At 41.0% G+C, this 18082-nt stretch overlaps 1 protein-coding gene across 1 annotated transcript in view; it reads left to right on the top strand.

Moving 5' to 3' along the window:
• Window positions 1–18082, top strand: part of rev3l (REV3 like, DNA directed polymerase zeta catalytic subunit) — a 59418-nt gene that overhangs the window by 19705 nt on the left and 21631 nt on the right. Inside the window, exons 4-13 of the mRNA XM_055044520.1 lie at window positions 150–310; window positions 3270–3396; window positions 3467–3561; window positions 4126–4230; window positions 5816–5900; window positions 9864–10000; window positions 10279–10407; window positions 11469–11706; window positions 11828–11970; window positions 13167–16953. Coding sequence (XP_054900495.1) covers window positions 150–310; window positions 3270–3396; window positions 3467–3561; window positions 4126–4230; window positions 5816–5900; window positions 9864–10000; window positions 10279–10407; window positions 11469–11706; window positions 11828–11970; window positions 13167–16953 — 5007 coding nt within the window. The remainder of the gene's footprint in view (window positions 1–149; window positions 311–3269; window positions 3397–3466; window positions 3562–4125; window positions 4231–5815; window positions 5901–9863; window positions 10001–10278; window positions 10408–11468; window positions 11707–11827; window positions 11971–13166; window positions 16954–18082) is intronic.

Below are 18082 nucleotides of genomic sequence, written 5' to 3'. Positions count from 1 at the left end.
AAAGATTTACAGTAATATTTAAAAAAAAAATTGTATTTATTTTTTATTTTTTTAAGTATTTGAAGGAGCTGACATCAACACAGTCTACTTCTTTTTATATCCTTTTTACTGAACTTCTTTAATTTTTTTATTTTATTTTATTTTCCCAGAGTGTGTGAGCTATTACAAAGTGGAGCGGTGATGAATAAGAGTTACCAGCCTCATGAGGGCCACATCCCCTACCTGCTGCAGCTCTTCATGGACTACAACCTGTATGGCATGAACCTGATAAACATGGCAGCAGTGAAGTTCCGCAGGAGCCAGAAGAAAGGTAAGCGCAGCTGCAGGCATCTGTCTTTTTTCCTCACAATGTCTGCTTTGTCCGACTGGAGTTTCTGACACAAGTTTAGATTTACATTTTTATATAAAATTTTATTCAGTGTTTACCCAAACTTTATACTTGTTCCATTTAAATTTAAATTGGTTAAAAATCAACAATCCTGAGAACCTATAACTGAGAACATAAACAGTAAATAATATTTTACCAGTTAAAATCTCTTAAAAACCTTTTGACGCTAGTGTTTCTGTGCGTCTCCTTTGAGATGCTGAAAGCAAAAGTCTGGGTTTTCTTTTATAAAAATATTTCTACAAAGGTTGCAGGATTTTATGAATGAGTTTTAATACAAATTCTAGGACACTAATACTCTACATTGGTCACCAGTACATTTGTTGTTTGCAAATAAAAATACACAACATGCAGATATGACTGAAATAAAATGCTGGGGACATTCAGCCAGTGAGAAATGTTTAGCATATTCTCACCAAATAGTCCCACCTTTAGTTTAGGATCCATCCACAAAGTCTTTCCTCAACAACCACCCAGGTCTTTGGAGTATTTTAACCACTTCTGTCTGATTTGGCCATGGTTCCAGGAGAGGAAAGGAAGCGGGGAGAAACAACCCTGGTTGCTAAGGTTGCCTTCCCGCCAGCCCTGATTAGTCCATTTTAATTAAACTCCAGTTCATTTGGCTTGAAAGTCTGGCTTGTTTTGGGAGGTGTGAATACATTATCAAACTCTGAGGCGAACCCAAAAGGTGAACACTGGTCCACCTACACACCTAGATCTCAGTTCGTTGAAGTCAATTCTGATGCAGTTTGCATTCATATGTGTTTTTCATGTCATTTCCTTCAGTGATTCTGGCGAGGAGATAAACAGGTTTTTCAAAGGCTTTAGTTTCTTTGACATAGAGAAACTGAGCAGCTGAAATGGAACAATGGTTCAGCACCACAATACATCAAAGATCTGCTGTTGTCGTATCAACCTTCCTGACCTCTCAGGTCTTCTGGTTCTGGTCTGCTCTGCATCCCCAGAACCAGAACCAAGAGAGGAGAAGCAGCTTTCAGCATCTATGCACCAAAACTTTGGAACAAACTTCCAGAAAACTATAAAACAGCGAAAACCCTGACTTCCTTTAAATCTCAACTAAAAACACACCTGTTTAGAATTGTATTTGAAATGTAATATGTAACAATGTATTGTTTATTTCATGATGCATGACTTTGTGTTTTTGTGCTTATGATGTAAAGCACTTTGAAATGCCTTGCTGCTGAAATGTGCTATACAAATAAAATTTGATTGATTGATTGATTGATTGATTGAACAAATGTTGCAACTTTGGTTCCCAGCCAAACCAAGTTTACTGGACAATCAGATTTGAACACATCCTAACCCCCAATAAGATTACAGAAAGTAATGTCTTTTACCAGGATTTAATGACATACTTTTATTTAAGAAAATCCCTCTTGACTGAGGTTCTAATGATTGATCCACTTCTATAAGTTTGAAATCAATGGAGGACTCTAATGCCCCATGGAACAAAGACAACAAAAACCCAAATATTGGACACACCTGCTTATCCCCCCAAGCCGCCCTCAAATTTGAACTTTAAAAGGAAGTTGTTAATCTAGGATCAAGGGGATTATAGGCTTGGCTGCAAAAGGTCAGTTTAAGATGAATGAAAACTTTGTGTTCTGAACTCCACAACACAGCTTAAAAACTGAAAGTCTCCCTGATAAGAGTCTGAAAAGTCGAAACGTTTCAGACTGTTTTACTATGTAGACTGCCACACAGTGGCAGCGGTCTAATTGCACTAAAAAAGTCTGGGTAAAATTGTTGTTGACTGTACTCACACATCACAAGTATTCTCACCCTTGTTCTTAAACATTACCTGAAGCAATCTGAAAACCAAGTTGCGCAACAACTGCAGTTCTATTTTCAGTTGTTCTACCTCAGGTAAACGGCTTCAAAGGACCTGTAGCAGAGTAGAACTGCAGAAATTTGTGTGTTACATGTCACACTCTCCATCCATCCATCCATCCATCCATCCATCCATCCATCCATCCATCCATCCATCCATCCATCCATCCATCCATCCATCCATCCATCCATCCATCCATCCATCCATCCATCCATCCATCCATCCATTTATTCATTCATTCATCCATTATCCATCCATCCATCCATCCATTCATCCATCCATCCATCCATCCATCCATCCATTCATTCATTTTCTTCCGCTTATCCGGGGTAAGGTAGTGGGGGTTCCAGATTACCAAAATAGAATTAGAGGAACACTTACTGTAACTACTGAGCTTATCAGGAAGATGTCTGTTGCTCTGGGCTGGGAGGGGAGATTTTTGATCTTAATGCACAACCAGTCTCCCTATAGCAACAAAAAGGAGGACCCAGTGCACTGAAAACCTCCTGGTTCTTCCACCAAATATTGATTTCTGAACGCTTCCTGAGTTCAAACATTAGTATTGTTGTTTCTAACTGAATATTAACTTGTTTTATTTGGAATATTTGAGGTATAAAAGCACTACATCTTTTTTGTTATTTTGACCATTTCACATTTTCTGCAAATAAATAAACACAAAATTTTTGTTTGGAATTTCAGAGACATGTTGTCAGTATTCAGAGAATAAAAAGATTTACTCAAACATATAACTATAAAAAATAAAATTAGAGAAACTGATCATTTTAAGTAGTCTCTTAATTTTTTTTCCAGAGCTGTATATATTTTTCTGTATTTATTTAGTCATTTTTCCAAAAAAGCAATTATGCAGTCACATATTTTTTAATCAACTCTTTTGTGGACTAACGAACAGGAAACTGGAGAGGGGAAAAATCATAGCCTCTTGTGATAAATTTCCTCAGATTTATCACTTCCTAACACATCAGTGTGATTAATTTCCTAACACTTCAATGTGATTGTGTGTGTTTCTGGAAGTGGGCCCTGCAGACCCGGACCAGCCGTTCTCCAGCATCAGTCCCTGGAAAATTCCCTGCAGCACCAAGCTGAATGACAGCAGCCTCGCAGGCACCTTTGTCCGCTGGGAAGAGAACGCTCTGCCCTCGTAGGCCGCGCCGTCACAGACATCACTCTGCTCTGGATCGGTTCCATTATTAACTCTGCTTTGTCTGCAGCTCGTTAGTCCAGGATGACGTTGAGAGGCAGAGCACCTGTGAGCTGGAGGTGGATGCTGTGGCTGTGGACATCCTGAACCGTCTTGATATTGAAAGTAAGTGCAGTCTGATCTGCTGTGTTCTCTGCAACACCAGGTGACATGACGAAAAGCAAAAGGTGAAAGGCAGTTGCAGCACACTCAGCTCACACCACTGATTATTGCTCCACACAGAGAGTCTATTAGCGGACCTGAACATGAGCATGGTGGAGCAGACCTCAGTCTTCAGTCACAGGGGAGCAGAGGCGAAGAAATGATCAGAGATGAGGGAGTTTGGGGTCAGCAGATGAACTGAGCAAAGCAAACAACAGCTGTTATGTGCTTCCAGAACATATGCAACTGTTTGTCCTGATTTTCTCCAAATGGCCTGCATCTTCTTCTGCCAGGAAATGGAAAGAAAAACTGTCCTTCTAATCACCTGCTCTCATTGAGATGCCAAACATTTCCATTTTTACAGAAATAAGATATATTGTTGACTGAGTTTTCTGGGTGTTTGTTTGCTACAAAACCCAGAACAGAAAAATTGGAACTGTTTAATTGCATCATTATCCCAACATACTGCAACATGTTTAATATGACAAGCATAAGGATTTTGTTTTCTAACCTTGTCTCCTCCTCCAGATCAGATCGGCAGGAACCCCGGACTGCAGGCTATTTGGGAGGATGAGAAGCAGAGGAGGAGGGAGAACAACCAGACCTCCCAGATAGAAGCGCCAGATTCACAAGGTGAGTTGCAGTGGGAGCTAAAACATGGTTTTCCAGTGTTATTCTGTATTTTGTACCATTGATTTATTTTCTATTGCTTAGGATTCCAAGTTGGATTTTCACCCAGTTATGAAAACACTTAATTTCAGTTTTTTGGTTTAATGTGTTATGTTCTTGAACATGATCTGTATAATACCACCAAGTCTCAGTCAGATAAATTCAAGCCTCAGATTAACAACAGCACCCTATTCTACCACATTAATGTTTTTTTTTTTTGTCAAATACAAAAACTAATTGAACATCCAAGCAATTGGATGTTGAATTGCTTGGCCATAACTGCAGTTGTGCCAAGTTTAACGTACCTGTAAACAATGACAGGCCCATCTCACTGTCCAGCCTGCAGTTAGCGTGGTAAAGTTCCTGAAAGAACAATAAGAAAAAGCCTGAACTACTGGTGGACTGATCAGAAGAAAACATTTTCCAGCTTTGAAGCTCCAAATTGGAACTGGACAAACTGTAATATTCCTGGGGAGTCACAGAAAACCCAAGTGAGCATGGTAAGAATCAAAAAGCTCAAAACAGTAAATCAACAGAAACACCTATGGCTGCTATTAAACATGGTGGTGGTATGACCTTTTGAGTCCACCATGAACTCCTTTGCTCACAAACTTTCTAGATTCCATAGTGAGGCTTTAGATGAAGCTGGACCAAAACTGAGTTATCCCAAACATAGCAGCAAATCTGCAACAGGATTGCTAAAATAAAATAAAAATAAATCAAGCTTGTGCCTTAGCCTAGTTAAACACAAGATTTCCACCTGACTGACAGTTTTTTAATGATGTAGTTCATTTTTGTTGACATTTTTTTAAATAAGAAGAAAATTAGGGATCCATAGTTGATTTCTGATTCAGGTTTAGGTTTTGCCCTCAAATAACCAGAAAATATAATCAAAAGAAAAAACTTAAATGTTTGTGGTACATGCAGTAAAAGAGGAACGTAATTAGAAATAATCAGCCAGAATCAAAAGCACCGTCACTCAGACACGGTGCTTTTTGTGCCAACCTTATCTAGTCCTTTTGAAATAAATAACACGGCTACATGTGGGTTAGATAAATTAGGGCTGGAATATTCTTATAATGAACGATCTATCAAACTGAAAGGCTTTTGTGGAGATCTGGGTGTTTTCCGTGAGCAGAATGAGTGTCAGCTGCCTTGTCTTGTAAACATAAATAAAAAACTCGGTCGACTCAGTAACCATTCTGCCCCCCCCAACATGCCCACAAAGGAAGCTGCCACGGAAACCAGGTGATAAATACCTGGTTTCCGTGGCAACAGGCTGTTCTGTTGCTGTGATGAAATCTATAGTTTTTAGAGAAACATCCAAGCTTCTAGGTTTCAGTTCTGATCAGTGATGCAGAGAAGAAATCCAACTGACCAGGTTTTACCATGGACTGTAGTGTAAAAAGAAACTGTTTCGCTTAGAAAGATCTGCTGTACAGAACAACTATCAAAATTCATAGCTATTTGTTTCTAACTATTCAGAGTCAAAATTATTTAATTCCAGCAGAGAAGTTTGTTCTTTGAAAACCGTCTGTCTCTGTTGCAGATCGGGGCTCGGTCACTTCAACAGAGAGTGAAAAAACCTTCATGAACAGACTGAAGGAGATTCTGAGGAAGAACAAGTTTGATGTGTAAGTTCCTCCACACATTCTTTTACTCTGTTATCTAAATAAATAGTTTGGTCTTTGTTTCCTTTTCCCTGAGGAGATCTTCAGCAGATGGAATCCACTTTAATTTAATTATTACAAGCACAAGATCTCAACAAAAAATTCCCTTGAAACATCAAACAATACCTTTTTATCCTTAAATGTTTTTTTTTGTAACTACAATGAAGCTGTTACATGTCTTTCCTCTCTTTCTTTCCTTTGGCCCTGCCAACTTTCCTCTGAGTGCAGGGCAGGGTTAGAGATGGGGAAAGTGAAGTCAGAGCAGATGTTGGAGAAAATGGGGGTGAAATTAAGTGGCTGAGGTCACCTCTGAGCCCCACCTTCCTCTACAATGTACAGCCTCCAAGTATTTCCTGTTATAAATTCTTGTACAGTTGGCCCTACATCTGCACTCGCTGTTTAATCAGATCCAGATGCTTCCATTCACTAACCTCTCATATCTAATATGAGCAGAGGGAGAAAGAGGGGGAAAGCAGGGGTGGGCTTCCCATCTGAATAGGGTTTTAAGTTAGGAAGTGGAAGTGGGACACGCCGTCTTAGTCACTCGTTCTGATAATGTTCACGCAGTCTGTTATATTTCCTCTCTCTGTTATCTTGTGGTTTCCTCCTGGGACTGGTATTATTTACCTAGACATTTTATTTTATTTGTGTTTTTTTTTCTCCATTTGATAATTTAGTCAAATGCCAGTACAAGTGGGCCCTTGGTGTTCAGAGGTTGGGGTCCACAGCCGCAAATACTTGAGCTCCCTTCAACAAATTCTTATAGCTGCCTATTTTATTAGTACACACACCAAATATACCTGAATATGTTTAGTGGTGTTTCAGTCTCAGCACTACTGCAGAAAGTTGCCCCTCTCCTACCTGTTGCTGTGCACTGTTGGTCAGCTGGGTGATTTAATGTCCCTATATTTTCTTATTCTTGCAAGAAAGGCAAACTTGGCCCATTGTAAATATTCCACTGTTACTGAAAACTGAAACATTCCTGGTGAGGAAAGTAAAGAAGCACTCCTCAGTTTTAATTAGGCATCAAGTCTTTCAAAACCAGCATGGTAAGCAGCAGAGTGCAGGCTTGGTGCCAGAGCTAATACACACACCAATTAACCTGCCAATACAACTTTGTTTTAGTAAGTTGCTACTTCTAAAATAAATGGGCTTATGTAAACATAATTGATTGCGTCTCTGACAAAAACTAAAAGTAACAGAGGACATCGTAACTATAATTATGAATGAATAATGTATTTGAAGCAGTAGGGTTTTTTTTCTAATTTAAATAAAATAAATTAATTGATGTTGTATATTCTGTTATTTTTTAGAGGTGCACTGGTTGCAGTTTTGTGGATGATCTTTAAAACGCCTTGATATTGGACTTGCCAATTCCAATTTTGTCTCAGAGCAATGGTGGATTTTCACACCATTGCAGAGGTAGATAAAATGGATTTCATAAGTAATTAATATCCAAAATTAAGGAAATCTGAGCTGATTATCCTAGAATAATCCTTTATTCATCCCACATAGGGGAAATTCCCTTGTTACAGCAGCAAGTGACAAAATATAACATTTTTAATATAAAAATATCTAAAAACAATATGAACAACTTTATATGTATCAATTCATTGGTTCACTAGACATATTTATACTCCATCATGCAGTAAAAAATCTGTCCTTTTCTTGTCTCAAACTTTTTCACAAAGGAAAAAGTGAGTGAATGGTGATTCCCTTTTGACAGACACTGAAATTAGTGTTGTTTTTTTTCCTAGTCTAGTTTGACATTTTCTGAATTGAATTGAAACGTTTTCTAAAATTCCTACATGTCATTTGAGTTCCCTCTCTCCCAACCTATGCTGGAGGGGAGAGGGGTGTGTTGTGGTAAAATGTGTTAATCACTGCAGTAATCTCCAGACGCCTGCTAGGGTCCCTCCCCCATTGCCTCTAAAGTCATTAAGTACCAGACTAATTAAGAGACAGGCTCTGGCACATGCACGCCGACTCTCTGGAGCCTTCTCCTCATAACAAAATCTCTGAATAACAATCAGACTGTGGGACAATCTCTCAGCCAGCCTAAATCTTTCACACTATAGTGTGGAGGCGTCATTGACTTACTTATTACATAAGATACAGTTTATTTTATTTATTTTTATTAAAAACAAACCAATGAGAGCTTTTGGTGAAGCTACAATCTGCCAATTCCAATTTCCCCTTAACAATTCTAATCAACGACATACTTCACCACGTATATTTTCAAAAGACTACCAGCATTTCGAAACCCACTATGTTTCATGGATGAGAATTTGGGTCACTGGAAAAAAGTGACTTTAATCTCAGAAATCATAATTCTGAGATTCAAGTCAGAATTGGGGCTGTCAACAATCAATCTGAAAGTTTTACGCATTAAAATTACATAGCACAGTTTAATCTTCCTACCCATTCTGACCTGGACCCTCTCTCCCACGGAGGGTTATCTAGTTCACAGCTGTGCGTCATGAGTTATGTTACACAGACAAAATGTGAAAATTTTCTGCTACAGTATCAAAAGTTGAACATTTGTCAACTTTCTTGAGTCGCATCACTAGCCTGAGTGTTTACATCTACGGGTACCAGCTTGAAATTTCACATGCATGAATTGCTCCGGTCACTGGGCTGGATGAGAACAAGCGACTGTTACCGCATTCGTCCTTTAATCTTTGAAATGTTGTTTAGGTAGTAAAAGGCCAACTTTGTAACTGTCTTTATGTGGCAGTGAATGTTCAGGTCAGAGTTCATTATAACACCCAGATTTCAGGCCTGGCATCTAGTTTCCAGCTGTAATAAGTGAAGCTGTGCGTTGACTCTAGATTGTTCCTCTTTAGGTCCATAGATAATAACTTCAGTTTTGTTTCTGTCCAGCAGGAGATAGTTTTTGCACATTCATGCACTGATTTGTTCTAAACATCTGCTCAGTGCGTGGACAGTTCAGTCACCTGGTGATGTCATAATGTACAGCTGTGTATCGTCTGCATGGTCATCATAAATAATTTTATTTCCTGTGACAACCTAAGCTAGTGGGAACATGAGAATACTGAATGAGAGACCCCAGGACTGAACCTTGGGATACCCTATATGTGACTTCTATGCACTTCGATGGTAATTAATGATTTACACAAAGATATGACGAAGTTTTAAAAAAATAAACAAATAAAGCTTACCAGCAGATGGTAACAGGAGTTGGAATGTTTTTTTTTTTTTTTTTTTTTTTTTTTTTTTGCTATAACATCTACAAATCGGTGCAATGTGTTTCACCTGAGTGTCAGCCGCCCGCCTTGTTTATGTTTCAGTGTTTCCGAGTCTCTTAGTGGTGAGTTGTTTGGCAGCATGGGTAAAGGAGCGCTGTTGGCAGCTTGTATCTGAGAGCAATCTGGACAGATACAAAAGCCCAGTTGGCTGCCTGCCCGGTTTCCATTCATATTCCCCTCGTCTGCATGCATGCTTAAACAACGTAGCGTCGCCCACTCATGCACACATACTCCATCGGACAACAGAAACTCCTCAGAGATGTGCGGCCCTCCCACTTTAAACAGCACTTCCCCTGATTAAGACTCATAGTAAAACATGGCAACATGGGCGTGAAATGGATCACCTTTGCAGGTATGATGCAACAGAGTTCAAATATTCTGACTTTATCTGCACAATTGTATTGATTTAACTTAAATCTTAAATCTCACTCTTAGTTTGGAGAAAACATCTATCAAAGAATGTTCAACACATGTTTCTTTTTCATGGATTCAGTTCCTTGGAAGAAAAATTGAACAGTTATCAAAATAGACTGTATTGGTCAGAGGAAAGCCCGATCGCTGCATCTCTAGAACTGAAGCTTCTGTATTGACCTGTTGTTCTCCTAGCTGAGCTTCAATTATTTGAATGTTTCTTTTTTTGTTTTTCTTTTTTGTTCAGGACTCAAGATTTGTTTGTAGATGATGAAGAGGAGAGTTTGTCAGCTGAACTCACTCTGCATTCTGACCTCCTGACCCCTGGTGGGGTGCCGTGTACAGCTGCTAACGCCGTGGAGACGCACAGAGACTCCCAGCCAGGTGAGGCAGGAAACCATATCAGAGCAACATACAACTGCATGTACAAAGCTTCCTATTGCAAACTTAGTAGGAACCTATTATGTTTCCTACATAATACCAGATGTAGGAAACATAAGCTATTATGCAGATCGTTGCTCTACAATAAACACAAGCTTTAAATAAACACAAGCTTTAAAGATGTCTTCCTTGGATTCATTTCAGTTCAGTTTTGGTTTGCTTCACCTATGCTGATTGAAGTTTGGCGGTTTCTGTGTTTTTCTACCTGTTTTTGTGTTCAGACTCAGTGAGGAGCATTGGAAAAGTCCCAGAGGACGCTGTTGTTGATGAAGAAGCCATCTTAAGTCTTCTGGAAAACAGCCAGACATTTCTCCCACTCTCACAAACGTCCAACCACTCCACCCTGTTAGGTATAGCATCTAACCCGTTTCTCATCTTTCTGGTAAAGTCTGCTGGCCTTATCGTTTCATATTAAGCAGCTGATTATAAATTCCTTCTGTTGTGGATGATCTCTGCAGGCTTTAGATGTAATGCTGTGTTGTGTTGCTAACACAGTTTTTTTCAGATTGGTCCATGGTCACAGCTGGCATCCTCTTGTTTGGACTTCTCATGATGAAATATATGGCAGGCGGTTCCCATAGCCTCTGAAAGGCATGGAGTTAACCGACGAGATTTTTTTTCTGCAATGTTTACACCACCCCCCACTAGTGCTAATGTTTGTGATAAGTAAAAATCATAAGGCAGGGGCCTTATGATTTTTACTTTTGCAAAAATGCTACCAGTGGCATGTGGGGTATCACTAGCATGTTGCCTTCCATTGACTTCCTCCATTCAGTGTGCTAAACATGGTCTCTGGATTGTGCAGTGTCAGCTGTTTATGATTCCCCGAGGGGAATCTGTGCTTTCTGATTGGCTACCTATCACATTCAACAGGTTGCGTTCTCTCTTCTCTCTTGCGTTCAGCATAGAACCACACATGCTGCAGTCATAAAATGGCCAAGACAGTACAACATGTTTAATATGCCTGATTAACGGGACCTGATCAGTTGTAACACACCACACACTCAAGGGGAACATTGGGCAAAAAATGGTGTAGTGTGGACAAAATTCTGTCTCTGTTTTGAGTCTAACTGTCACAAAATAGTGTCTGTTAGAACTTTTGTACCGCTGCGTGGCCCCTCACATATACATATACATATAGATATACATATACATATGTATATATACATATACATATGTATATGTATATATACATATGTATATATACATATACATATGTATATGTATATGTATATGTATATGTGAGGGGCCACGCAGCGGTACAAGTCACATTAATAGCGGCAGTTACTTTAAGGTGTAGAATAATCAGTGCCCTCCATGCAATGCTGTCCTATGTATTTCTGTGGCAGGCCCCAATAAAATGTTGCTCAGTACATTCATGTGTGAAGTGTTTGTCTTCTCGTCTCTGTAGAAAGCAGCCAGGATCACGCCCTCATTGATTTGCTGGCTGGCCTGGAAGACGATGGTTTCCACAGGCCTCCACTAATACACAACTCTCAGCCTCAGTCGCTCCCCGCTGCGTCGACCTACAACTGCAACAGTGATGAAGAAGAAGCTGGACCCGAGCTGGAAAAAGAAGAGGCGGAGCTTAGTATGATAATGTCACAGCGGTGGGACAGCGAACATCCTGGGAGAACAAACCCACCGAGGCGCGTTTTTAATTGGAACTCAGAGACAAAATAATAATCCAAGTCCCGCCTGGACGCTTTTATTGGTTCCACTGCAGTTAGAGGCAGGGCTAATTGTGTCCTGTTGCTGCTGTTTACACAGGCCTGCGGTCAGGGAGGCAGAGGATGGCTTCAGCGATGAGCAGCAGGAGTCCTCTGACGAGGACATGGAGTGGAGTGGGACTCACTCGCTATTTGCTAATCTGTCCATCCCACAGCTGGATGGGGCAGCAGACGAAAGCAGTGGTGAGGCATTTTCTGCTCAGTGCTGGCATACCACAGTGTCGCCAAAAGTATTTATTTATCCTTCCAAACAAGTCAATCTTATCCATCAAACTTGGTGCATAAAGAAAATGCACTAAGATTGATGGATAATATGCTAATATTATCTGATATTAGCATATCAGAGCATATTCGTGCTCTGATATTAGAGCATATGCGTGCTCTGATATCAGAACATTAGATTTTTAATGTTTTTTTTAAACGCTTTGCAAACCTCATCTGCACCAGCAGCTGGAAAATAGAAGTTAATAATTTACTGATAATTTCAAGATATATTAAAAGACTGAGAGTGGTGAGGAAGTCAGAAATTAGATTCACGGATTCAGTGGAATGTGATCAGCTGTGAGTAAAGCATTAACTTAAATGCTCTCAGCTGAGTTGAAAGTTAGCTACAGGATGATGAGATACAGACTGAGTTATTCTGATGCTAATTCAACATTTTGTTGTTGTTAAAGCACAATATTTTACTTATTTATGTTCATTTTCAGCTGTCAAAAAGCTTAAAATGTTTTAAGAAGGACACTCAACATTTTCAGAAGCTGCTGGTCCCCACCTATATACTGATAAAAGCAGTTATTTCCACCTGTGTCCAGGGTAAAGTCTGGAATGGTAGTTTATGGTTCAATTTTTTTTTCTCAGGAGTGTGGCTCTGCTCCTTTGGGCCAATGAAAGGAACTCGTAATTCTTAAACATACAAAGACATTCTGGTCTGTTTTATGTTTCGGGACGATTTCTTCTTGTTCCAACATAGGAAAAAGAGATCGAGTGCATATGCAGAAATACACAGAACTGTTTCTGATTGAGCTGTGTATTTCTGCAGATGGCAGTAGGATAACAACAGTAGAACTTTAGTTTCCCCTAAGATCATGTCATGTTACAGTGATATGATTTAACAAATGTCTAAAAAAAATATCTTTATAAAACTTATGTGCTGTTGCGTTGGCACATTTGTAAATCTGTGGTAACCTCAAAGGATGGAGCACCATTTTATTGGACTCTATAGATTAAGAATGGGATGTCACTGACGTCCTTATGAGTGAGGGTAGGTGAGTAAATGATGTTGGCAATAGTGTATGTGTGAATCCATTTTCTTTCATGTCATTGTTGTGCTGTTCATGTCCTGCCATTCCTACCCTTTCTTTTCTCTTCTGTATTCCTAGATTCTTCCTTAACAGACAGTGGCTCCATGTCTCAGTCTTCACTTACAGCCACAGAAAAGCTGTTGGGGAAAACAAATCCCTGCACTGGAGAGACCGTCCACCTGGAGCCACCGTCGTCAGCTAAGATCCTGCTGTGCAAGCATCCTGAGCACAGGCCAGTCCATGGGCTGGACACGGAGGAACAACTCAAAAACTCCTTTCAGTTAAAAAGCAGCCCGGATGGCTCCAGTGAATGTTCAGCAGGATTCAGGGTTAATAAAGAAATCCCATACATCCTGCCAGTGAAGCACCCAATTCCTCGCAAAATAGCCAATCACTCTGAGGTGCCTCCTATCTGCATGGACACAGAGGACATTCGACCATTGTACACGTATAACAAGAAAAGCTCCAAACCTGTAGAGAAGGCTGATCTGGAAGCCTTCCCCTTTAGCAGTGGAAAGGTGTCAAAAAATAGGAAAAGGTATGGCAGCCTTGAGACTGTAGAAACTAACCGTTTATCCATCTTTCAGAACCACAGCACCATCTCCCTTTGTTACTCAGACCTCAGAGCCTGCTCTGCTAAGACAGAGCTGGAGCTGAGCACTAAGGAGAGAAAAAGCCCAATTCTGAGGAGTCTCACCTCAACGCCATCCCTCATGAAGGAGGGCGAGTTCATCGACCACAAAGAGGAAGAACTGGCCCCGGAGAGTGAGGAAGGAGATGTTGGGGAGCTCAAAATCAGATATGAAGACTACCAGGAAAATAAAACTGAGAGGACTATTGTGGCCCAGCAGGAGGCTCATTACAAGTTCTTCCCCAGTGTTATTCTGTCCAACTGTCTCAATAGAAAGAAGATTGGAAATAAAAAGCCAGCTGACACCTGCAGTAAGCCAGAGCTTTCTCCGACTTGCAAGTTGAAGCTGAAACTTCCTAAAAAACGGTTAGGAATGGCAGGACAAAGGAACAAAGCAGGAGCAGCTCAGAGCCCGATCTCCGAAAGTCCAGTTTGCACTGGCCTCTGTTCAGAAACACCTGCCTCTAATCAGACTTCAGACACAGAGGGGCCAGTTTCAGAGGAGCCACCAAAACCACCAGCTGAGGTAAATGAAGACGAACCAAAGGAAGAAGTTGAGCCAGCTATAAATGAAGAGTTGGACAGAGAGGAAAAGACGGTCCATGAGCAGGTAGAACCAGTCTCAGAGGCTGTTGTCTCTAACACCATCATTACTTCCTCTCCTTGTGAAGAAGCCAAAGATATTTCAGAGGATCGGTTGAGCCTTGATCCAGATGTATCTGCGAAAGTTAGCTGTACTAAACCATCAGCACTGCCGGGGAGTAAATACACACTGAGGGCTAAACGGAAACAGAACTTTGATGGTACTGATGAAGACCAGCCAGGTTCCAGTCGTTCTAAATACTCCAGCAAGTTTCCCAGGGGTCAGGAGACCAAATACCAGAAAAGACGCAAGAAAGAACCTCCCGTAATTATCAAGTACATCATAATCAACAGGTTCAAAGGTCAGAAAAACATGCTGGTGAAGATGTCCAAAGTTAATGCAGATGAACAGCTGGTTATGTTAACTGCAGATAAAGTAGAACATTACAATAAACTGGCTCCTCTCAAGAGCTTCTGGCCTAAAGTGCCAGAGTCCACTGCCATCAGGTTTCCCGTCAAAGAGCCCAAAGCTAAAACATCGCCCAAGCGAAAAGCTAGGGTCAACAACACAGGCAAGAAGACGATCAACATCTCTCCAAAAAAGCCTCTCGTCAGACAAGGGCAAAGGATGAAAAGGAGCACAGGCTGTCAGAGACGCCCACTTCTGCCCTCTCTACCCCCCCCTCGGCCATGTTACTGTGAGCTTGCAGATGACTTTGAGAAAGAGTATACCGATGTCATGGTAGAACTGGGCTATCTTTCTGATAGATCCCCAAGCCCAACAGAATCAACGCCCCCGCGTTGTTGGTCCCCAAGTGACCCTTTTTTAAACAGTTCGGAACAGCTGATAAATCCACTCAGTGATCCTTGCCTTAGCTCTGCATCTCTAAATCCATGCACAAAGTCTGTGACTAAAAGAGCCCAAAGGAGAAGCCGAACAGCCAAACCTAAGAAGTCCACAGAGTCTCAAAGAAAAGTAAACATGTCCGTTGCTAAGCCCTCAGAAGTACAAGAGCCCAAACAGGAAAAAGCAAGGAGAGGTGTTGCTGCTGCTGCTACAAGGCGAAGAAAGAAAGCCAGCAATGCAGCTGAAAGTCCCGTAATATCTCCACAACCCAGAAGGTCCCGCAAAAAGAAAACTGACAAACCTAAAAGTGATGATTTATGCAAAGAAGACTCCCAGCTACTTTTCTCTGATGGTGGGTTGGCTCCATCAGAGAGTTCCTCTCAAGATATCACCTCCTTTCAGCAGTCACAAGGCACCGATATCACTGGTCAGAGCAGGTCCTCTGCTTCAGACACATTAATGCCCACCTCAGCTCGCTTTATTGAACCAAAGGCTGAGGACTGCGAGACATCAATCATGCAAGTTAACCAAAACATGCAGGCACCTGTTGAGATGAAGCAGCAGGGTTGTCAAACCACTGTGGTAAAGGTAGAATCTTGTCCAGAATATTGTAATTCCCCTCAGTCTCCAGCAGAGACAAGTAATGATGTCCAGAAAGACAAAGGTTGTCCCCCTTCAGCTCCTAAAAATGGAGAGACACCAGCTCTCACTGAGACCCCATCTGGCTTGGCTGTCCTTAAGCAGCTCCTGCAGAAGAGGCAGCAGGGACAGGCCCTTCCTCTACAAGTAGTTGGAACAGATAGACATGCTGCTGCCATAGCTCAGGCCGCAGTGCTGCTAAACCCCTCCACTAAACACACTAAACCCATTAGAACACCTTCCACTGCTCCTCGAAAACCCCGGGTCCCAAAGTCTACGACTCCTAAGGAGAAGAAGCCCAGAAACAGGAAAAGCAGGACCAGCGGTACTCAACCAGACCAATCGGTGAAGCAGGATGGCAGTATGTCTGATGACTGCCTTCTCTTCTCCTCTGCACCGAGCCTCGCCAGCTGCAACTTCATAGAGGACAGCTTGTCCCCAGAGCTCCCACAGGACTACACCTTCGATATAAACACTATTCACCAAGCAGAGTTCTCCAGTCCCTACAGTGGCAATCAGTTTGTTTTGACCGATAAAAACCTTCCTGTCAAGTTCCTCAGTGACATCTGCCATGAACCTCCATCTGCTCAGGCACAGGGCTTGGAAGCTCTTTCTCAGAGCCAGACTGAGAGAGACTCTGATGTGTGCAAAGTCAGGCCTGCCAGCCCTGAACTTTTTGACAGGTCTGGGAATGGAGAGCCCTCAACAAACCTTGCTCTGCTTCAATCTGAGAAGCACAGACCAGAAAGACAAAGAGAGTGGGACCTTTCTTTCTGTAAATCCTATACCCTTAGCCCTTTTCAAGACTTCCATTGTGAGAGAAAGGAGTTCCTCTTCTCAGCCTTTGACCCAGTCATACCTTTGTCTCTAAGCTCTGTGTCGTTTGTCGACCAGGAGGGCTCACCAACTAGTGAACTTCACGAGAGCATCGACGGACTTACGTCCACCACACCCAGCAGCTCCCCTCACTCTATCAGTTCTCTGTCACACGTGAGAGCAAGCCAGCTTCAGCGGGGCACCGGAGGTGGAGCCCATGTCCTCAAGCCCCTCATGTCCCCTCCGAGTCGGGACGAGATCCTCAGCACTCTGATGGACCTGGAGATGTCAGAAGCCACGTTCCAGGAGCCCTTCTGTAGTGATCCCTCTGACATCCCAAACAAGCCAATGTAAGATCACACTTTCTCATGTAATGTTCTTTTAAAACTTAGAGTTAGCAGTTTGTTCCTGCGGGTATTTCGATATGATTATTTAGCAATAAATCATATTAGAATCATAATCATATTGCTAAATATTAACAATACTAGAACACTAAAATACCACAGATCAGCCGACTTGTCAAGAAGAATAGATTGGAATCTGGTGGAATATAGTAAAGATGGCAAATATCACTACTTTTCTTCATGCTGACTGCAGAATTTATGGCTTTAAGTTTTAAAGGTAGTATATTGATAAAATGTGATTTTAGTGGAAGTCAGTATAACATTTCAGTGTCCAGTGGGAGTATCTAATGCTGGATAAAAATACTAAAGAACTCATTTCTGTAGCAAGTTTTTGTCTAAGACTCTAATCACCCACTAAGTCTATGGTTCGTGGAGAACAATGTTTTTTGGTAATAAACGTCCAGGAAGTCAGATAATCCATCTGGTATTTGAAGTGCTACAGGATTCTTACACTGTCTGATAGATTGAATTATTCTAAAGGAGTCAAATAAGTGTGGAGAAGAAAAATAAGATTATGAAAAAATATTTTTATCCTCAGGCTCTGTTCTGTGAAATTTCTAAATTTCTTCTTTTTTTCTTCCATTTGTCCTTGTCTTCCTTGAATCTACCTTTCCCAATTTTCCCTCTTCCCTTCTTTCTTTCATTTCTTTCTTCCATCTTCTCTTTCTTCCTTGAAAGTTTAGTCTGGAAAATTTAGTTTTTAGTGAAATAATGTGCTGGAAACCCAGGCTTAAAATCCTGATTGAATGTTTGGTGGTTCTAAGCAGTTACGGAGTTGTTGATTAGATTTATGTCAAACAGGACGGGATGTTTTGATGATTTAATAGTTTTATCAAAATACACTTCTTTTCCCACCAATGTGTTAAGAACGTTCAAATTGCTGTATTGAAGTATAGAAGACATGTAAGCATAAAAGAATTTGAAATCTCTTTCAGAGATTTGTGCCACACAGCTAAAATAATCACCATAAAATGAAATAAAAGCTGAAACGATGTGTAAGAGGAAGTTCATAAGTTTTATTAAATCACTGCACATGAAAAAGCTTCTTTTTAAAAGAATGACTGTTGTTACTCTC

Source organism: Poeciliopsis prolifica, unplaced genomic scaffold, assembly GCF_027474105.1.
Source record: "Poeciliopsis prolifica strain line A6 unplaced genomic scaffold, Auburn_PproV2 SCAFFOLD020, whole genome shotgun sequence".
Lineage (NCBI taxonomy): Eukaryota > Metazoa > Chordata > Actinopteri > Cyprinodontiformes > Poeciliidae > Poeciliopsis > Poeciliopsis prolifica.
Note: the sequence above shows the minus strand (reverse complement) of the source record. Positions and strands in the feature narration are given on the sequence as shown.